Raw genomic sequence first — 22928 nt, 5'->3', positions numbered from 1 at the left:
AAAGGTATATGTTTTCGACTGTTTCATGTATTCGACTGTTATATATAATCTATTATATATAAAATACGTATTTTACAGAATTAAAATATTGATCAAGTATAGGCTATGCAATGATTACCATAATAGTACCAATTGCAAAACACTGCGCAAACTAAAACTGATCACCAATAATGTTCTTTTAAGGATGCCTACAGTTTTATACCAACAGTTACAGGGATAAATACAGACCCAGAAAAAAGTAAGCCAGCCTTTCCTCAAGCAATTAGCAGGGCCTCTTTCTGGGCAACTGCATCACTGCACAGTTATTCCAGTATGTGTCACTCAAAGCTGATTGGCGCTATGGACATTTTTCATGCCTAAAGTCATGCCATCTGAGTCATTTAATTGGTACCCGACGGACAAGGGTATAGAAGTAGCATTCCAATATTGTCAGCCCCTTATTGTCGTGTTGTACCTTAGCAGACACACATTTGGTCTGTAGGATATGAATTCCTCTGCATCCACGGAGCCTGCGTAGGCATTTTGAAAACTCAGAGAGTATTGGCTGCTACTGTCTGAGCTTTATAAATATAAATCCATATTTATATTTATATATATTTATATTTATAAAAGCTGCACCACAACGCACGATAGAAAAAATTCACCGACGGATTTGTGGTTAGGAGACAATAGGTAGGCTAGGCGAAAGTTTGGACCAGTCACGTCTCTGCGACACATCACAGAAGACAAAGCCAAGACAAGAAGAAACGTTTCTAAGGACTTACACTGTGGCCAAGAGCAAACAATAGACCATCTTAAACGACGTTTCCAGCTACGAAATTCTTTTCATCTAAGCTTGTGTTGTCAGGTAAGATTGCGTTTGCGCCATCTTCTGAATTTGTTCAGATGAGATTCATTTGTTACAATAACTATGACTTGCTTGGCTTCGTTCATGCTGTGAACTTGCTCGCCATTCAATTTTGCATGATCTATAAGACATGCATGGTATACTGATTTTAAAAAGATACAATGTATGGTAACTCAATACAATTATTTCTCAGTAAAGTCTTAGGTCTATCCCTCATGCTGGACAGACACAATTTGATTCATCCAAACGTGTCTCTGAGGGGACATAGTAGCCAGTTTATTTGTCAGATTTTGTTTGGAAACGATCACTTTCTTTGTCAGGGAATAAATGATCACCTCAGCAAGACGAGTCTCTCCAGATAAACCTGAAGTTAGAATCTCCTTCAGTCTCGACAGCACCTCAGGTAACGGTCAATGTTTTCAACACATTCGATTAGCCTACTACAGTAACATATTTTAATATCTAAAATTGTGTAATTTGTTCTGTCTCCTTCTCCTCTCAACGAGTAACATCACATGCACGTCATACCTCGCACCAAAACAGCAACTAGCAAAATCCACCACGAGTTCACTAATGCCGTATCAATTTAACTTTTGTCATTCTTCTCGGCGGGACAGGTGCTCTCTCTATTTCTGTAGACCTTTGGCATCTTAAAAACAACGTATCTACCTAGCCACACAGTCAACAGCGCTGTCAGAGTGTTTTACAGCTATTCAGGCAAATAGCTGGAGGGCAGCTGCAGCTCTGTCTCAGCAGCATCAGGTTTCCCCTTTAATACCACACTGGTGCGTGATTCACTTGTTTGCTTTTAGAACACTGGCCTATATTTAAAAGCGTTTAACGCCCCTCCCCCGTCTGCCCCCTCTTTCTCTTTTGCCCCTCCTGCATGCATTGTGTTATTAGTGTCATGGTACTGCAGTGGCTGGGTTTGCTCTTTTCAGCTTTTTAACCAGTTTGATCCTGAGGGATTCTTTTTTCCAGAGGATATGTTTAGATCTGTAAAGGTACAACACACAAGTGTTCTGTACAATAAAGTTTTTCTGTCCTTGTTCCAATGAATATCGCAATGTAGTAAAGTAAATGTTCTGAAAGTGCAGACATGTTGAGGGAATAGCTTACATTTATATTTATTTGTAAACTTTGCACTGTTGAATGTTATGAATGTGTGCCTGCCGCTAATATGGGGCCACAAATAACAGCTTACATCAGTGGATTCTGGACATGTGTATGAGAACTCCGCATGGCATAGCTGACATGATAGCCATTAACACTGACAGCCTGTCTCTCAGTTATCTCACGGACATAAGCACTGACAACCTATCTATTAGTCATCTCATGGATATTCCCGACTTTGTTCACTCTTGTCCTCTTGTCCCCTATCATATTGTACATAGCTGATAATGCATAGTAATATTAGAAAATGTTTCTTTTTCTGTGATCTCTCTATGAGGTTCAGTGAATTGCCAAAAAAGTCATAAATCAATACTTGATCAATTTCAAGTCTTGATGGATTGAAAAAAATCACGTAATTCAGTTGCTTCCCTGATGGTGACGTTGTCTTCAAAGGCAAGTTACCCAAAGGAATCTTGGAATACCTAAGCCTATAAGCTTGCATGCACATATAGTGGTGTCACTTTCTAGTTACGCAAATGCAGGCATAATCCACCTCGTGAAAGGGATGAAAATGTCATCACCCTGACTTTAAAATGAAATGCATGAACATGATTCCTGTAACCTTCTCGCCCTACTTTTCTGTTCTGTCCAGGGTTAAATGATGCAGAAGAAGCCCACCCAGCCTTTCCTGACCTTGAACAGCGTCTTCAGGTAACCTGTCAAAGTGGTTTGTACGATATGTAGAGAGATATGTGGTAGAGATTTCTGACCTACGAACCACATGATTGTGCTATGGGTTATAATTAATTTGCATCTCTGCTTGTTTTTAAAGAACTTTTCTTTTTAAACGGTTGTTCTTACAGTGAAAACAATTGCAATTTAATGTGAACACATGTGGCACATGTTATGGAGATACAAGGATAAGTCTCGTCTGTCAGGCCAGTGGTCTGCTTGGCTATTGATAGTGCAGGAGACTGGAAATAGTCTTGCCTGCTTGCGCAACCTGGTGCAATAGCCTGTTCCCGCTCGTAAGATTCATGGGGAAATGACTTGAAAGTGTCCAGTGGGAGGAAGGAAAGGGGGCACTGTTTTAGCCTATCTGTGTGGCTTGTGATTGATATGTCCCAGTATCATAAACATAATGATCTCAGGCTACTTTTAGAGAGCCACTCAAGTCTTTGTTGCTGTTGTTTTTAGCTCTGGATTACTGAAAGGACACCCTTCAGGGTATATTTATTCTTCAATGTTATAACCTAACAGTGTTGCATTGCTGTGATGTTACAGATGTTTACATTTCTGTACTCTGGACTGCTATTTTCACTGATAGATACTGTAACTCTTCTAAGAGTGCAGTGGTGTTTCTGGACCATTTCAAGTGGTTATGTATCCTGGAGGACCTGTACACATGTCATTAACAGGGAGATAGTGGGGATGGATCAGATTGGGAACTTGAGGAGTAGGACATGGATTTGTTTTCTTACTCAAGCCTCCCCTTCAAGTTTTGAATGAATGAATGAATGAGTAAATGACACTGTGCCCAATCCAACAGAACTGACTGTTGTCTATGTGTCCACCTGTTTAATGTTATTATATACAATGATGTGACTGTATCACAGGGGGGCAGTAAAGTGCTTATGATTTCAGACTGGCTTTGCCGGTACGTAAGGTGCTGACCAAGCAAAACATTTTCGTTGTCATGTTGATATTTATATCTCCAGAGGTTCCAGTCAGGGGTAACAAATGCTGAGGCAGACCTTCTGCTTGTAAGAACCTCGATAAGAGTTAACAAATTTCACCTTCCTGATTTTCCACTGCCGGTGACAACAAAACAACTTGTTTTAAATGTTTAGATTTTTTTTAGGCAGTGGTAGATATCTTAAGAACAGTCACACTCACACCAGCGAAAGAAGCAATGGTAGATGAAAATGACTTGAAGCGTTGAGACCTTTGGTCGGCTTAGCTGGGAGGACTGAGTCTCATTAACCACAGAGGGTTTAACTCCTAACCAAAACCCTCAAAATATGTGTCAAGTCATGCTGTCACAAAGCATGTTTTCTTCTTTTCAAAAAGCCAGTTTGAAAGCTTTGCTTTAAAGAGTTTCAATTTGGGTGTAACAGAGAAGCACGTTTGTAACAGAGAAGTTCCTTCAGATAATGCAATATTTTTTTATGGCTAATAAGATCCTGATGATGAGTCACACTCAGTTTATGTTTTATTGTAACCCCAGACAACCTCAGAGCACACATAATCAGTTACATGGATTGAACAGGCTACAGAGCAACGGGTATCTGATAAAGCAATCTGATCAGCTCTACAGAGCTGAGATGAAGCGGGAGGGGAAAAAAGGAATTCGATATGAGGAAAGCAGTCTGATGTGGAAATCTCTCCGAGTTTGCCATGACTCATTGTGAAAGCAGAAGTCCAGATGGACCAAACTAAAAAGAATGGCCATTCACACAGCAAGGCCTTATGAGTCACAGTGATCTTGTTTACCCTCAGTCTTGTTTCTTACAGATTTAGACTTGTATGAATTCAGCAGGTTATGAATGACAACTATATATTTTTAAGATGGTCAGTAAAATACAAATATACGGCACATTTTTGTGTAGATTGAGTACTTTTTGTGAAAACATTCAGTGCTGTGACACTGGTGGTATAGATTTGTGATTATACCACATTGCTCCATTATACAGTATGTCCAACACGGACTCTTTAAAAGTATACCAGACAATGGTATGGTGGAGGTTGTGACCAGAGAATCTTATTTTTTACTTCACCTCGGCATGAATATTCATTTATATTTCCAAGAAAATCTCTCACTCCATTTTTCCTCAATGCTTGGGGAATGTGTAATCCATTTTTCTCTTCCTGTAACCAGCCAGTTCTGCCATGTCAGTCTTTGAAGGAGTCTGTCCAAGTCTACAAGGACCATTGCAAGATGGCCAAAGAATTCCGGCAAGTCAAAATCGATATCGCTCAGCTTGAGGACAGAAAGTAAGTTGGATATTAGGAATGGGTGAAAAAAAAATGTTATGCGCCTGCTGGACCGGTATCCTCTGGAAAACATTTGCTCTCTATGTCACAGGAACATGAGGTGCGGATTTTAGCAGATGTTTGGAATGGTTGCCTTTTTTGATGTTTGATTTAGTGTTTTACTGGATGTTTTTAATATTATCTCTCTAAAATATGGGTCATGAAGTTTAACTATGGAAGCACTCTGTCAATCACCCTCCAAATCACATACGTACCATAGAGTTTCCTTCAGGTGGAGGGAGCAGGAGCGGAACGGCAGCGTTGGCGTCCCTTACCAAATACGGTCTTGTGCCCACGAGAACCTAGGATTTAGTCGAGATTTACCTTCAGTTGATGTCCAAGCTTTAGGCAGTTGCATCCAGGCCCAGACCTCTTCTCTCAGGACATATTTTGAAGATGGGAAGTGAGGCATTTTGAGAGTTACCATCATACTGATCGCACCACACTTACACTAACAGAGAAAGGGGCCTTTCGGTTTTGCTTCAATGAGTATCGGAAAAAGCTCATCTGTTTTCTTGCGTATTTTGAAATCAAGTGCTCGCTGAAAGATAACTGGTGAGGTCATCACACAGGCTTCCAGTTGTCATGGGGCAGTAAAACAAGCATACACACAGCCAAACATTAACAGACAAGTCGCTTGCAGTAAGAGCAGATATCCTCCCGCCAATTTCTCAATTCAGTATTTATAATGTAGACAGATAGATAGACACACTTCTAATCTCCCATTACAGTTATGTAATGTGATACATTTGTCGTGTTTTTGTGGGCAGCTCCTCCTTGGGCCACATTCCACAATGAATGATCAGGGGATTTCCTTACAGGTCATACTTGTATAGCATTGTGACATACAATCCCTGTTGTTATCCGTCACTTGGAGCACAAACACACTGTGTATTATTGCTAAAAGTATAATGGATAATGGTCGGCTGTAAATTTAACAGAGGTTAACAAAAATCAGATTAAGCGGAACTGTCAGTGATTCCTTTCCTTCAGCTTAGGTTATGTAATTTTAGCTGCAAAGTTTTGTGCAATTGTATTTTATGATTAAAGAGTGCTGGTGGAAGTCTGGCTCACCCGACAGACAAAAATAATTCTGTGTACTTCCCTTTTCTTTTGTCCTTTCTGGATCCATGTAGCTAATGTGTGTGTGTGTGTGTGTGCAGAGGGGGGGGGGGTGTGTACACAGATGATCAGCTTTTTATGGTAAAAACCCTACAGCCTTCTGGGATATAAAAATTATACAGTGTTATGATCCCTTACACGCATACGCTTCTGTAAAGTGCTTCTACACCACTATTTGAAATAAGATGTTACTTTCGGACTGCTCTCATATATGAGTAGAAATAAAATTGAATTGTCGTTTCTCTGTCAGTGTAATATTGGACTCTTGGGAAGGGTCACTGGCAAAAACTGTGACAAATGAAAAGTGGTGCGACACTCTGCTTTCACGAATCTGTAGATCTCAGTGGGCAGCTGAAGAGCCATATGACCATGGCAGTTCCACTGAAGCTTTGGCAATGCAGAGAAAGAGGAAATGGCCCTGCCAACTGAGAGCAACTGGTTTATCCCGCAAGATAGCACATCACACGTCAAACATTTTTCCCCCAGTTCCACAAAGCGTTGAATGAAAAAATTCCTCTCAAGGAAGACCTGTAGCTCTACTCCACAAGCAGTGCTCTCACCACCAAGTCCAAAAGCCTCACATGGGGGGGGGGGGGAGCTGCACAGACTGGCCTCACGCCACCCACATTAGGTCACCGCTCAAAGCTTTGTTTACATGAGGCTGAGCTGAAAGAACATACACAGCCTAATACTCTGGTGTGTGAGTTGGTGTGTCAACTCCAGACCTGACATGGCAGTGAAGTTTGGTGTTAGAGCACGAGAGTCATAAGAGTCCGCTGATAAGAATAGATCCAGGGAGGTGGATACCCATTTATACCATGTTAACGGCTGTGTTAACTGCAGCTTTTGTTTCATAAGGTTGCCTACATACAGTATCTTTCTTTTTTTAAATGTGTTCAACCAATTTCTATCTATCTGTCTATCTTTCTACCTATCTATTTATCTGTTTACCAATACTATATATACATTATTTACTTTATTTTATTTCCACTTTTGTCTTGGGACCCAACCTTTGGTGGGTTTGTCTGTGAGAGCAATTTCTTCTAGAATGGAGCCATTGCAGCTTTTGAAAGGCAAATTACCAAAACACACTGTGGTAAAAACAGCCAACAGAAATTCACTAACCTGTAATCCACATAACAACTGCATCTACATATTTTTTGTTCTTTGCAGGAAAGATCTAATAGCAGAGCTGGTGGAGGATGACGGAGTGACCGTAGAGATCGCCCGGCTCAATGAAGAGTTCCGAGTTCTGGCCGAGGAGAACCGCACCTTGATCACAGTCCACATGGAGCGAGCCAGGCAGTTGGAAACATTGCGGGGGGTCAGTCAAAAGAGACAGGGGTCGTCGTGACCCCAGACCTCCACACGTCACTGAGCTGAGGGATCAGTCTGCTTAGGGACTTGTGGAGGCTCACTGTGGAGGCGTGAGGTGTGGTCCAAATTGCATTATCTGTGGCTGTTACTCTGCCCTTGTTCCAGTACATACGACAACTGGGAAACCTATCCTGTCTTTATCATGTCTGATCATTTTTTTTTTGGCTAAGGCCTTCTGCTATCCCAGTGCAACCCAGCACTTCTTTCTGACAGCGTTGCTTTAGATTTCATGTATTTCTTCCAAAATAATGCTGTTCTTCTTTTTCTCTGATACCCAACGGCCTGACATTAACTTCAATTCAGAATTTGTTACTGATCCATAATGGAGAAAATGCCTGTAAAATCATAAAAGAGTAAAAAAGATTTGAATGAAATAATGTCAAAGGCATATCAATGTACAACTGAGAAAAACACCATATTTTTATATATCATTGAGACATTGACTGAGGAGATTCCAATCAGAGTCCATTCACTGTACTTGTTCTGAATACCATAATTTACTTTGCTCTGTGCAGGCCAACATCCTGCTGCAGGTGTTTTTGTTCTGGTGCTAAGCATATATTCAATGAATTATCAAATAAATGTTCAATAAAAAGTTGTATTCTCCAACCAGATGTCTTGGAAGGGATGGGTCACAAAGTGAGGTGTCTTGGTGTGGAATGGCAATGCTGACTAAACGATACACATAAGCCTATACATCTGAGCGAGATATGTAGTTTATCATGCTTTCCAGGGTCACTCTGTTACATGCAAGTGTGGTGTTGAAACACGCGTGTGTTCAATTTAAACTGCTTAAACAAGCTCAACTGAAAGAAGTTAAAGTTGTTCTATTCACCCACGCGTCAGATATCAGCCAATTACAGTACAGACCGTGCCTATGGGGGCGGGAAAGGATAGAATGTAGTATCACATGATTCAAATGACAAGCACCTCCTTTGTTCTGATAGGACCTAAAACAATTTGTATACATCCACAACTCCAACGTTTGGACTTTCATCATAGTGACATGATAGGTAAGTAATAGTAAGCATAATATTTTGCTTTTTTAAAAGCCAAGAGTTTTCCCGGTGTGTACGTACATCGTTATCTTTGGTTGAGGAAGCATTTTCTGAAAGTTGTCTCTGCCCAACTTCACCCTTCCAGCGAGCGACCGTGTGCCACAGTGACATTTTTCATGTTACTCTTGTTATGACAATCCATGATAGCCCTAAACAAGGTTTATCGTTATTGCGCGTTTAAGACTATCTTGTTTATTTATCTGATGTGGCTTCTGCGTCGTGTTCTACTTCACAGGAGAGGGCAAAGAGTCCTTTCCAAGTTAAACGAGCCAACTCACCGCTTAGTCACCGACTTTATTGCTACATTCTCACTCCCTCTGTGAGTGAATGAGTAACTCCGTTCCAGTTAATTGCAAAACTGCCACGGCTACTCAACATACATTTTTGGTAATAAAAAGGAACGGACTTTTATTTGTCAATATGGTTGATATTATTTCGCATTGTGTTGGCCAAGTCATTCCCGGGATAGACCGAAGTGTAGCCACGAGAAAGGAAGACAGGAAATTGCTTGTTCATCCTTTATCAGCAGAAGTGGGTGAGTCAGCACTCCACAATGTTGCGCCACAGTGCTCAATGCATGACTTGACATAGCTTTCTCACAGTACACATTCGGTCGAGGTTCTCGAGATAAGCGCTGACGGGTAAGGACACGTAGCCTATACCAATAGCGAAAATGAAATTTAGAATTTGATAGGCATACTTCATACCTTTCGAATCGATGTGTCTTTATCTAGGTTACTTTAAATGCTTTTCATACTCTAGACTGCAGTCCACATTCATTTTCAATGACTTGCTAAATTTCCCTCCACCCTGTGTCGGCAGTGTTGATGTGTTGACATATAACATTCAGTTCGAGTTAGGAATTCAACACCCTGCTACGTCATTGTTCCGCTGTTTTTCTTAACTGCTTAGAATGGAATTATTAATCGAGGGTAGATGCTTAATATTTGCAAATGTTTACATAATGTTGTGACTTGCAGCGTACCACACTCAAGTTACTGGTGTGTCTTTAATTAAAACTGTTGTTATTGTTGCTTGCTGTGTTTGTGACTTTTTGTGTCCGATTCTGACAGACGTTGCCCACCATGCCTGTGGACAGCGCTCGATCTTCTGTCTTCACATACCAGTCAGCAGTTCACAGTGACCATGTGCTGCGCTGCCTGGACGAGCAGAGACTCCGGGACATGCTGTGTGACGTGACGGTGGTGGTTGAGAGCAGGAGTTTTCGAGCACATCGCTCAGTCCTGGCATCATGTAGTGACTACTTCAGTGCCCGCTTCTCAAGTCATGGAGAGGCTGGAGTGGTCATCAGCTTACCTGATGAGGTGAGCACAGGTGTAGAGTCCATCCAGTGCACAACTCTTTGATCAGCTTTGCCTTACCTATTGCAAAATACATGCTGGTCTCTACTGGTGACATAGTTAGTTTGGTGTCTCTGTATTGTCATTGCATTGAAATCATGATGGTAATGGTCTCGTCTGTTTTTAAGGTGACTGTGGAGGGGTTTGAGCCTCTGCTTCAGTTTGCCTACACAACCAAACTCCTTTTCACAAAAGAAAACATCTTGGAAATTCGCAGCTGTGTTTCCGTCCTGGGCTTCAAGAACCTGGACAACTCGTGCTTTGATTTCCTCATTCCCAAGTTCTTTGACAGCTCCAAAAATGCTACAACCACGCCACGCAAAACATGTTGTAGAATGAAGAAGAAATGTCCTAAACCGGCAAAGGACTTTTTTGCTTCAAACACCGACAGCGATGTTGATACCTACAAACCAATCTCTCCCGCCACAATGGATGAAGAGGAGCAGCAGACCGGAACCGCTTCCAGACTCCTGGATCATCCACAGCAAAGCTGTGATGAAGCCAGTCTAGACGTGAACACACAGATAGACTACTCTCTTCTGTGCAAGTACCGCAAGTTTCAGATGGCGTGTTTGGAGGCCTGTGGCCCCGAGATGGCTTCCATGTCCCCGGCCCCAGCAGAGGACAGTTGCCCCTTGAGCTGCATGCCCCACACCAAGGATTCAGAGGAACCCACATCAAGCAAACACATCCCTGTGACAGAGGGGTTTGACTTTCTTGCCTCAAGTAGCTCACAGACAAAGCCTCCTCCCTCTCAGGGCTCCAAGGCCTCATGTTGTGCACAAATGTGTGGGCTGAGCTGTGGTGAGTCTGTGGGCTCCAAAAAGGTAAAGATTGAGGATGGGGCAGAAGAGCTCTTGGAGACGAGCAGTGTGAAGCCAGAGTTGAAGAACGTGTCGGGAGACAGAGAGAAACTTGTCCTCATGGAGTCTCACACACCCGGTCCCTCCTGCAGCGACTGGCAGCCAGACACGGAGAGTGAGCAGATGGGAGCTGAGAGAAGCAGCATCGAGCAGGAGGTAGCAGAACACCTGGCCAAGGGTTTCTGGTCAGAGACCTCGGCTCCTCTCCACTGGCTCAAGCAGCTGGACCAAGGCATCAATAATCGAGACTGCCCCTTCCTCTGGGACCTTGGGGCTGTGGGTGCCCGTGTGCCCGATGGCGAGGAGACCAACAGAGGCCAGGGCAGCCCCGATGTCTCCTCGCAAAACTCGGGTGAGGACTCGGACAGCCTGGACACAGAGGGGGACAGCGAGTTCTACAACAGCGAAAAAGCATGTGAGGTAAACAGCCTCCAGTTTTTTGTTCTCGCCTGGCTGCTGTCTCATCAGACTTCCTGTTGTCTCTGCTGTCCTTGCAAAGGGCTGGTGAGTCAATGGAGCCAAAGAGGAAGTTTGAGACCAGAGACAAGGCATTTGTTTGTGTCCCTCTTTACAGTCTGGAGGGAACTCCAAGAACTAAAGGTTATTTGATTAACAGCAATGAACATTTCTTGATTTCTTGAGCTTGTTAGAGTGGAAGTTTAGAACAGGACAGATATACAATGTAAACAGTAATATACTTTTATATGATGTATGGAATAAACATGATTATATAGATCAGAACTCACAAGTAAGTCAGAGCTGTAAACTACAAATTATCCAATACCAGTCTTGCACATACCCTTTCAAGTCTCCTTAAAACAGACCAGGACTGATTGGACGTAGATTAGTATTTGTGAGCCATTGGCTATTTATAGAACCTTGCTTTCCAAACTGCAGCCACAACAGTGCCAGAAAGGCTGTGGGGAAAAGAACAGAATACTGCCTGAGCGAATGACAGGCACAGGAGATTAGCAGTTGAGGAGGATGTGGTGTGAAGTATTTTTAGTATTTAGTTTTGTTTTAGTACAGTGTTTTTAGAACACACCATTAATAGGGCCGGCATTAGGTTCTAAATCACAGAACATTTAGTCTCATAACTCTGTGTACAGCCTCCTCTCCACGCTGCAGGTTACACATTCTCTAGACCCAGTGATGTGTGAAAACTGTACTGTAGAGTTTAGTGACAAGTGTGGCATGATTGGCTGATTAAGGGAAATATTTCTTCCAAGCAAACAAATTCAATCAACACTTTTAGGAGTGCCTGAAATGTTCTCCTTATGTCTGTCTCTGTCTTACCTCCTTCACTATTCCACTTGGCTTTCAGCTCCCATTCTCCGTGGAGCGGATCGCATCTCTGAGCCGGAATGACTTCCAGCAGATGCTGAAGACTCAGTGTCTGACACGGGAGCAGCTGGATTTTGTGCATGATGTGCGCCGGCGCAGCAAGAATCGCATTGCTGCGCGCCGCTGCCGCAAGCGGAAGCTTGACTGTATCCACAATCTGGAGTGTGAGATTGAAAAGCTGGTGGGCACAACTGATGTTTCTCTCTCTCTCTCTCTTGTCACCTTAGTCAAATCATGCTTACATCTAAGACCTGAAGCATTCTGGTCATGCAGTTATCCTGGTCAGATGTTTCTTTATGTATTTACCTGGTGCTATAAGAACTAGAAGTGTACACAGTTACGTTAATTGACCACTTGTTTTCTCTCATTGCTTGACTGCTGTGTGTGTGTGTGTGTGTGTGTGTGTGTGTGTGTGTGTGTGTGTGTGTGTGTGTGTGTGTGTGTGTGTGTGTGTGTGTGTGCGCACGCTTGACCTGCACAGAGGACCGAAAAACATAAGCTCACTACTGAGAGGGACCGTTTGGACCAGCAGCGCCTGAAGACTTGGCAGAGGTTCTCAGGCCTCTATGAGAAGGTCTGCTGTGAGGCGGCGCTGAGACCGGAGCAGCTCCAAGTTCTGGCCAAGTACTCCCCATCCGCCTGCCCACTCTTCGCCCTCCTCTCCCCCCTCAAATCCACCTCAGCTCAGTCCCAGGTGCTTTCTGAGGCCCAGGACCCGGCGGCAATGGCCTGCGCCTTAGCCGACTCTCAAGCTGGCAGCTGCGGTGAACCCTCCATTAGCGTTCCGATGGATGCTGTATTGGGTGGGGGTCAAACTACTCCCCAGGCTCTGGTGCCCCTGGGCCCCACACCCACCTCCACCTTCTCCGGGAGGAGCTTAACCTCTTCCACAGGGGGGATTGGTGTTGGGGCCCTCACAAGCATGCGTCCTGAGCCGGTCAGTAAGCTCATTACAGACAAGTAGCCTTGCACTGCCCACTGTTCAAATGGTGGTCAAAAACAAGACCTACAGACTGAGTGAGACTACATAAAATGCTGTTGTAGGGTGGAAAACATTTTATGTGTTTCCTTGACAATATGACACGACATTTGTCATGAAAAATACTATCACTACCATGGGTTTAGATGTTTGTTTGATTGTTTTGTATCAGTGTACTCTTTCTCTAACACATTTTGTTTGTTCAAATTTTTAAAATGAATATTTTTGCATCTTTATTGTTTAAATGTGTCAGCATTTGTGGTACTGTGGTAGGAGATTGTGTGTGTATGTGTGTGTGTATGAATGTGTGTGTGTGGGTGTCTATGTATGTGCGTATGAATGTGTGTGTGTGTGTGTGTGTGTGTGTGTGTGTGTGTGTGTGTGTGTGTGTGTGTGTGTGTGTGTGTGTGTGTGTGTGTGTGTTGCAGTGTTCCTATCACCTGCATCATTTTGATTACGATTATCAGTGTTTGAAAAGGTGACCCTGTGAAAATGTTGCATTGTGTGTCTCTGTGTACTTGTGCGTATCACTCATCCAGGGAAATGCCTCCAGCAGGCATCTGCTCTTCTCTCCTCATCCTTTCTTGTCTCAGGCGCAAGAGTGGGATAGTAGAATTATTTTAGAAGCTTGACAGCTCTCCGGAAAGGTATCCTAGGTGACCAACAACAACAACAACAACAAAATACATGGACTGGGGGCTTGTGTGTGGACCAACGTTGTGGGGGTTTGGCCTGTGTTACAGTGACTCCAACTACTGTGCTTACCAGGATCAAGTATGTGCATGTTTGTGATCAAGGAAACCTAAGACCATTGATAGGACATTGACTCAAATAGTGGTCCTGGTTAATGTTTAAAATGTGTGATGTTGCAAAGAAATTTGCACTTGAACTTAATGCTGAGATGCTGAAACCGGTCAACTATGCCTTGACTGCAGTTGTTCTTCAAAAAACCAAACTTAATACATTGGTGCTGTTATGAGCTGTTTGAAGAAAAAACAGGAAGCTATGTTGTTTTGTTATAATTAATCAGCTCTTACTTTTTTGTATAACTAATCTATTTTTGAGAAACTCTTTTTCCACGGTTTGTTAATTCAGCTTTTTTTGGTTGGGTCCAAATATTAACTCACTTATGTTGCAAGACACAATAACAAAGTGAATAAAATGATCATTATCAGTCTTTTTTTTTTTTAAGCATTATACTCAGGTCTGAACTGTCTTTAAACAATGCACAAGGTGGCAGCATTGCAAAGAAAGCTAACAGTAGTTCATATTAATAAAGCATTAATTACAACATAATATTCATTAATGTTGATGTTACTGGTTTGTTTGTTTTACTTCACTTACAATCTTCAATAAGTAAGTTAAGTCCAAGTATAAAGTTCAGTTAGTTCACATGATTAAACCATTTATTCAAACAGCTAATATCACTTATGGCGTATTTATACAATCTGGTTAAATAATGCATCAACGAGTTATTGAGTGAGTTTTTAAATGCTAAATGGACTGCATTTATATAGCTACTACTATAAAGGCACTTTAATAGCTTTTTCTCATAGAGCACTCAAAGTGCTTTACAGATGCATGCCTCAGACATCTACCCATTCATACACCGACCACATCAGGACTGGGAGCAGTTGGGGGTTCAGTGTCCTGCTCAAGGACACTTGGTGAGGAGTCGGGATCAAACTAGCGACCTTCCGATTGCTAAACAACTTCCCTACCTCCTGAACCACTTATTTTTGTTAAGTACAAATTTAAAAAGTCTACAAATATTTACACTGTTATAAATAAAAAAAAAAAGAAGAGAAAGCTTTTTTACCAACAATACCTTAAGACATTCAGACTAGTAATATGACTTCTGACTTTGTAATATGACTTACTTCAAGTATAGCTTTGTCTTGAGGGGACAGCGATTTTTAAATGTGGGTCTTAAGATGATGTGTATTTCTGTTATTGTTTTTATCCTCAGTTCCTGTGAGTAGAAACTCCACACAGGCTTGGAGCGGAGGTGAAAGGTGAGAGCATTTGAGCACACTCTTGTGTTTACATAGTAAAGGTGCGTCTGGCAGGTGAGCTGTACTTCCTTATTGTGCAGCAGACCTCAGCCACTGGCCAGTGATAAGTTTGTTTGCTCAGTGGAACAGTTGTGCGACATTTTGCCTTGAGCAATAAAGCTTGGCTGTTGTCATGGACACACGTGGAAACTTTTAACCAATACTTCATCATACGGTTCTTTGACTTCTTGACATCATTTTATATGTTAATTGTCTTAAAATAAATAAATGTCACATTTTATTACATTGTTAAATGCAGGAGATGAATGAAGCTAGTTGTAGTCATTTGGATTTATACCTTTTGGATATATTTTAAAGAACATTCATTTGTTTACATAATTTTACATTTTATGTTATGGGCCAAAGTTTTTCATGTGGTTGAACCCTGAAGTGGACCACCACCAGAGGGCAGTATTTGGCAGAGAATCTGTGCCTCCCCAGGGTACATGTAGGTTCCCATGTTGGTCATCTTAGTCAATTTGTAAGAAAAATCAGGTTAGTGTTTCACGGAAGTCATGGACATCACATTTAGGGCACAGTGCAGTTGTTTAAATTCTCAAATATGATCAACAGAAATGTAATTATGTGGTCAATTCTACAGCATTTTACAAAAATGTGGCAAAATACTGATTAGGAAAATACTTATGTCAAAGTAAATCAAGATCTGTAGTTTAGTATAAAATGAATTATGGAAATATAGAACTCAGTATCATCCAAGTAAGTCCCTACAGGGCTTGTTCTATGTGAATGAGAAAGCCATTTTAAAGTCTGTATAGACCTGCAATTATGTAGTCAGCGTAGACCAACAGTAAGGCAAAGTAAAGTCACTGCACCTTCTCTGATGAGATTTCACAGCTGGTGGACATATCACTCATGAGTATACATTCTGTCCTCATCTGTGATTGTGCATTTTTTGTTTAGTTTGCTCACATCAAACTTTTATGGTTATTTGTCACGGACTGGATGATGGACGGATTATGACAGTAAGTATTATGAAGGAGAATGGCAGGATTATTCATTATCATTATGCATTGGTGAGTGCATGTGAACTCTGTTTGCCTGAGTGCGCCGACCATCCACTTATGCATTGGCATGGACATTTGTTCACAACTGAAAGGGAGATGCTTCTAAAGCTTCTTATTGTATAGCTCGTAGATTGCAGTATTAACTTAAACATACATTTAAATATATAACGATATAGAGACAGCTGATAGCAAAGCATCATGTATTGAGTGAATTGACCCCTGCATGGCTGGAGATCTGATCAGGACCTTTAATCTACACGCTTATATACTCATTCAATGGACAGACAGATGTCTGCTATTCTCCCACTGTAAGTGAATGTCAGCTCTTGAAAACATTTCAGCTGAGAGGAAATATGATGCCTCTCTATGTTATCTTTAATGTTCCAGTGAAAAGGTGAAAATATTTCCACACACAGGATTTCTGTTCATTAAGCTTCTTTTAGATATCACTGAACCATCAAGGATCCAATGGTAATATTATGGACATTATAGGACCATTTTTATTGCATATTTATAATACGATAAGAAATGAATCGGTCCATGTGGTTGAGATGTGTTGATAGTGTTTCCTCTTCATCATTAAAGGCAACAAAGAAACTTCTCTGAAGTGAAAAATACGCCTTGGAGCGTTTGGTGACGGTTCTCCTCTCCCATAGGTTACTACAGGTGAGCTCATCAAAAGTAGGAGGGAGAAAGCGCTGGAGAAGCCTTAGGTCGGAGATGTGTAATCCATGACCTCATTCATGAGAGATTAAAATGAAAAAAACAAAACTGCTTGGGTTTTGATTAAGAGTTATAGGGTTAGGAGATTAAACAGCAAGCAAACGGCATTACAGCGTTCCCAATCCTGGAATTAATCAGAATACCAAAAAAAAAAACTTAAGCTGTCATTACATCGTGAGATTAAGGAAGAGCTTTCTTGAATTTTTATTTTTATTTTCCTTTCCCATTTAATGTGGAGTCATTAGACACAAGCATACCAGTGCAGTCTACACTTTTACCCCTCTGCAAATATCCTGTTCAAATGTATCATGGAAGTGTAGACATGCATAATCAAATGGACATGGGATATGTAGTTTTGCTCTCTTTTTTTTATGTACGAGATATGCATACAACCAGATCAGATGGAGTATAGAGGTATAATAGATATAAATGCTTTCAGTTCAGTCTCAATTTCAGTGGTTGAGGATCATGGGATCTGGTTAAGGTTTGGTGAGCAGTATTTATATGGCCTTATCCTTCCAGGCCATCTAATATTTTGCCATATTTTCCAGTGATGGGAGGCCTTCATGCATAAACTTTGTGAAAAATGTAAGGTATTTAGATATGACACTTTTCATTTTACTGTGCATATTTCTCTCTTTTTACTGAATTAACAGTAGTGTAACTTCTCCATGCTGTCTCATTTCAAGAACTTTCCAGACTCTATACCTTTATGGAAGTGAATGAGGATTTTCTTCAGGCACTTAATGCAGTCAAAATAAGAGTCCTCTTCAGGCACTTAATGCACTCAAAATAAGAGTGCTCTTCAGGCACTTAATGCACTCAAAATAAGAGTCCTCTTCAGGCACTTAATGCACTCAAAATAAGCTTTTGCAATGTGGGCAAGAGTCTCTTCCTGGTCCCGGTCAACAACAAATGTGTGCTTACTGGGAAAAAAATATTCCCATAATGATTTTTTTGTTCAGAAAAGAGGCAAGGTTATCTGTCCACCCCACCCAACTTCACCTCCCCTTTCTGTGGCGTGGGGTAAGTGGCAGTAGAGACATCACTTACTCAATTTGGAAGGATTTAATAGGTCCAATCCATTGAGGCCGGGTCTTAATCTTCCTCTCAACCCAGAGCGTGAGGCTTTAGTTAATAGGCCACCCACCCTGCCAGCCCTCCTCCCCTGCTGTGCCCAGGGCTCAGCAACCCCCTACCACCACCACCCCCACCCCACCATCACCCCCACTATCACACCCACCCACCACTACCACCACCACCCCACCGTGAGCCATGCAGCTGGAGGGAGACTGTGAGCTGCCCTCCCCCTCCACCCACCCTCCTCCATCCTGCTTCACACAGCCTCTGGAGGAGCTGGAGGTCAGAGGAAGGAGACAGAAGCGAGAGGAAAAATTCAGATCATGTACAAGCAGTCCTTAGGCCTGGCCCTGGTCTCTGAATGTGCTGCTGTTGTTCTCTGGCTGCTAATTGACCCTTTTGTGCTCAGTAGTCACGTGCGACTCCGTGATATACAGTGGCTCCCTGATTTTTTTAAGACTTGAAAGGTGTAAGCCTTTAACTGTCAATCAACATAATCACAGCATGTGGCAATAGTGGGACAGATGGAAATAAAACTTGAAGGAATATAGATAAAAGAGCGCTAGAGACACTATGACAGGAAAAGGAAAGACTGAAGAAGGAGAGGGAGATTTCCTCATATTATTCAGCACCCGTGCTACAGCTGAAGGAGGATCTGGCACACTTGCACAGAATGATGGACATCACGCAGCTGGAGAACAGTAGGGACAAATCAAGCAGTCTAGGAAGGAAGCATACGGTGGACAGAAAACCAAGGATGGCCAGGGGCCTCTGTAGTTTAGGAATGGAGTTGCATCAATGATGATTTAAAAGACATTTTGGAAGGACTGACGGGTATGGCGGAGAGTAAATTGGATTGCATAGGTGAGGTAATCTATCATTATGGCATGGAAAGCGATGGCGTTTGTCCGAAAGCTAGGAAAGAAAAGCAAGGTCAAGCCAAGTCAAAACAACAAATTGAAATAGAAAGGCTAATTTGAAAGAGAAGGCAGCTGAAGAAGCAATTGAAATGAGCATATGGTGGACAGAGGGAAAGTGTTAGTGGACAGCAGAGAGAGGTGAACAGAAGACTGCCTACGTAATGGCAAGATCCTCAGACGAAGAAGGAAGAAGAAAGGACAAGCTAAGGCAGCATTCTACCAGGATCCATTTAAGTATATTTCTTTATTCACTCAAGACAACACAGGAAGTTAGTAAGTTGAAACAAATGACATGGAGGAGAACCATCAACAGATACAAACTGACAATCAGTGTCATGTGGAACTTGTGTTACTGGCAGACATAATGGGTGTCGGCTCATTAAAACTGGTTCTATGAGACCAGGGCCCCATTCGTTGTCCGAGATAATTTTCAGGATGAGATAATGTAAGTCCCTCCTTTCGGTTCGTGGAAGCAACTTTGGATAAATCACCATAGCAACACATTAATTAGCTCCAACCTGTTCCAAATAGCAAATAGCACAAGGAATTATAACCAAAAAAAAAAGATATAAATCAAAATCCAGCCTAGCAGAGCAGGATGTATCAATCCCTGACAAGAAATCCGTTCTGACTGCACTCTCTATTTGAGCCAAACATGTTGTACAGAATGCACTTACCACTCAGGGTCCGAGGATTGTTATTGTTTTTTGACTTATTTATGTATTTTTGTCTCTGCAGTGGTCTGTAGCAGAGGTGCGAGACCTGGCATTGAATACAAGAGCAGAAATGTGGAGCCAAGGGTGTCTGTGTCACACTGAGATGTACGTTGCTTGGCATTGGCAGGGCCCGATTATCTCTAATGCAGTATTTGGCTAAACTAGTGTGCACTTTCCCCTGAAATATTGGTGCAACTAGTGTGCACTTCCCCCTGTAATATCGGTGCAACTAGTGTGGCCTTCCCCCTGTAATATGGATGCAACTAGGGTGCACTCCCCCCTGTAATATGGATGCAACTAGTGTGTACTCCCCCCTGTAATATGGATGCAACTAGGGTGCACTCCCCCCTGTAATATGGATGCAACTAGTGTGTACTCCCCCTTGGAATATGGATGCAACTAGGGTGCACTCCCCCCTGTAATGTGGATGCAACTAGGGTGCACTCCCCCCTGTAATATGGATGCAACTAGTGTGTACTCCCCCTTGGAATATGGATGCAACTACTGTGCACTCCCCCTTGGAATATGGATACAACTAGTGTGTACTCCCCCTTGGAATATGGATGCAACTAGTGTGCACTCCCCCCTTTAATATGGATGCAACTAGTGTGCACTCCCCCCTTTAATATGGATGCAACTAGTGTGTACTCCCCCTTGGAATATGGATGCAACTACTGTGCACTCCCCCCTGTAATATGGATACAACTAGGGCGCACTCCCCCCTGTAATATGGATGCAACTAAGGTGCACTCCCCCCTGTAATATGGATGCAACTAATGTGCACTCCCCCCTTAATATGGATGCAACTATTGTGTACTCCCCCTTGGAATATGGATGCAACTAGTGTACACTCCCCCCTGTAATATGGATACAACTAGTGTGTACTCCCCCTTGGAATATGGATGCAACTAGTGTGCACTCCCCCCTTTAATATGGATGCAACTAGTGTGTACTCCCCCTTGGAATATGGATGCAACTAGGGTGCACTCCCCCCTGTAATATGGATGCAACTAGGGTGCACTCCCCCCTGTAATATGGATGCAACTAGTGTGTACTCCCCCTTGGAATATGGATGCAACTACTGTGCACTCCCCCTTGGAATATGGATACAACTAGTGTGTACTCCCCCTTGGAATATGGATGCAACTAGTGTGCACTCCCCCCTTTAATATGGATGCAACTAGTGTGCACTCCCCCCTTTAATATGGATGCAACTAGTGTGTACTCCCCCTTGGAATATGGATGCAACTACTGTGCACTCCCCCCTGTAATATGGATACAACTAGGGGGCACTCCCCCCTGTAATATGGATGCAACTAAGGTGCACTCCCCCCTGTAATATGGATGCAACTAATGTGCACTCCCCCCTTAATATGGATGCAACTATTGTGTACTCCCCCTTGGAATATGGATGCAACTAGTGTACACTCCCCCCTGTAATATGGATACAACTAGTGTGTACTCCCCCTTGGAATATGGATGCAACTAGTGTGCACTCCCCCCTTTAATATGGATGCAACTAGTGTGTACTCCCCCTTGGAATATGGATGCAACTAGTGTACACTCCCCCCTGTAATATGGATACAACTAGTGTGTACTCCCCCTTGGAATATGGATGCAACTAGTGTACACTCCCCCCTTTAATATGGATGCAACTAGTGTACACTCCCCCCTTTAATATGGATGCAACTAGTGTACTCCCCCCTGTAATATGGATGCACTGGGGTCCCTCCCTGAGTCTGGTGCAGACTGCATCTCTGCACATCTGTACATCGGATTCACTACCCGGTGCTAATGGTGTCAGTGATGTCATGCATGAAGCTTCACCAGCTGCCAGGGTTATGAACTGCCGTTCCTCAATATGGAGTCGTGAATAAAGTCAAAATATTGCTTCAGCAGCTACACCATAACATTCCGAGTGACTCTTTGCATGCCGTGACAATTTTTGACAAAACTCAGTGAACTTTTTGTAAACTACTGATAAACAATCTTTCTGACCATCCCATTTGCCTTAAAGGTCAAATCAAGGTCTTCACCAAATATGTTCAATAAAGCCGACAGAAGTTTGTGTCTTCCTGTACCCAGACCAAATTAGTGAACCTCACACTAGGATGCCAGAGGTTTGGTTCTCACTTTAAAGGGCACTAATTGACTCCCTGCAGCGAGTCTCAGCCTCTTGCATCCAACTTCCATCACCTTGCCGTTACCTCTCACGCTGGCTGGCAAGAGCGAAAGCTGCCCGATGGCTGTGGGACGGCCTGCAGACTAAATAACTGAGAAAAAAAACGTCTGCCCTCATTTGACATTACACGGTAGCCTGTACCAACGCCTCTCCAGGTGGTAATACAGGCAGTCTTCAGTGTTGCTTCATCTGGGGCATTCAAGGAGAAAGTCAAATACATATTGACTTCCACAAGCATGACCATATGTTTAGCAACACAACAAACAATCAGAGTTTGGGGGACTCACATTCAAGCTTTTGCTAGGCGTTACAGAGCATGCTCAATGGAAATAACCTTGTGTACGTTATACGAGCTTTTTAGAGAATGACTGGGAATTTGTTCTTTTGCTGCAGTGCTATGCTGTGTTCAGCTCTCTCTTACAGTCAGGAGCTGTCTCTCTGTGGGGTTATAAAGGGTCCTGTGATGTGGTTGGTCACAGTGTCTCTGTTGGAGATGAAGGCAAGTCTGGCCGCTGACATGATTATGGGATGGCGGAGTGACAGAGGAGAGACAGTGTTACTGAAAGGGCCGCCAGGCAATATTGTCTGGCGGCCCTGGCAGTCCCAATCTGTGACAAAAGGGCACGGCATTCACACAGATGGGCGAGGGCACATGAGAGGCTTGACGTGCTGTCCTCTCACTCTTTCCTGTTCCATCCCTCTCTCACACCCATTTGCTTTCTGCAGCACTCTACCCTCCACCCCTCTCTCTCCCTCTCTCACTCAAAGATGAAAAAGAACCGCAGAGCAAATTCCATGAAAAAGAAAAACCTCCCCCTGAGTGCTGCCATGTCAACTCCATTGTCATAGTAACACAGTGGATTTAACCTTCAAGCCATGATGGAAATGAAAAATATTTTATTTCTTTTGTGACAGTCTCTTGTCTTTGTCTCCAATACTCACATAATTTTAGCCAAAGCTAATAATCGTTATTATATCTGTGAGTGTGGGGTGGTTGTGTACATCTGAGGAAGAAGAAACAGCAGATTTTCTGAATAAATAACATAAGGCATTGATTGAGCTGAAATGAGGTATACAAGAAACCTTGAGATAGTATCCACATTCTGGTTGAAATTGCTCATCTCTGTCCAC

At 42.7% G+C, this 22928-nt stretch overlaps 2 protein-coding genes across 2 annotated transcripts; both read left to right on the top strand.

Annotated features, from left to right (window-relative positions):
• Window positions 1-1174: 1174 nt before the first annotated feature.
• map3k7cl (map3k7 C-terminal like) lies at window positions 1175-7469 on the top strand (the record flags this gene model as incomplete). The annotated part of the gene is made up of 4 exons (XM_080836266.1): window positions 1175-1250; window positions 2613-2671; window positions 4839-4954; window positions 7289-7469. The coding sequence occupies 4 exons, from the start codon at window positions 1175-1177 to the stop codon at window positions 7467-7469; spliced, it is 432 nt and encodes a 143-aa protein (XP_080692392.1).
• A 2166-nt stretch (window positions 7470-9635) lies between these two features.
• LOC308370590 (transcription regulator protein BACH1-like) lies at window positions 9636-13082 on the top strand (the record flags this gene model as incomplete). The annotated part of the gene is made up of 4 exons (XM_080845269.1): window positions 9636-9875; window positions 10040-11194; window positions 12099-12299; window positions 12600-13082. 4 exons carry the CDS (start codon window positions 9636-9638, stop codon window positions 13080-13082), a joined length of 2079 nt encoding a protein of 692 aa, XP_080701395.1.
• Between the last annotated feature and the right edge of the window lie 9846 nt (window positions 13083-22928).

This window comes from Sprattus sprattus, assembly GCF_963457725.1.
Source record: "Sprattus sprattus genome assembly, chromosome: 1".
In the NCBI taxonomy this organism is placed as follows: domain Eukaryota; kingdom Metazoa; phylum Chordata; class Actinopteri; order Clupeiformes; family Clupeidae; genus Sprattus; species Sprattus sprattus.
The sequence above is the reverse complement of the archived record's forward strand: the minus strand, read 5'-3'. Positions and strand labels throughout refer to the sequence as shown.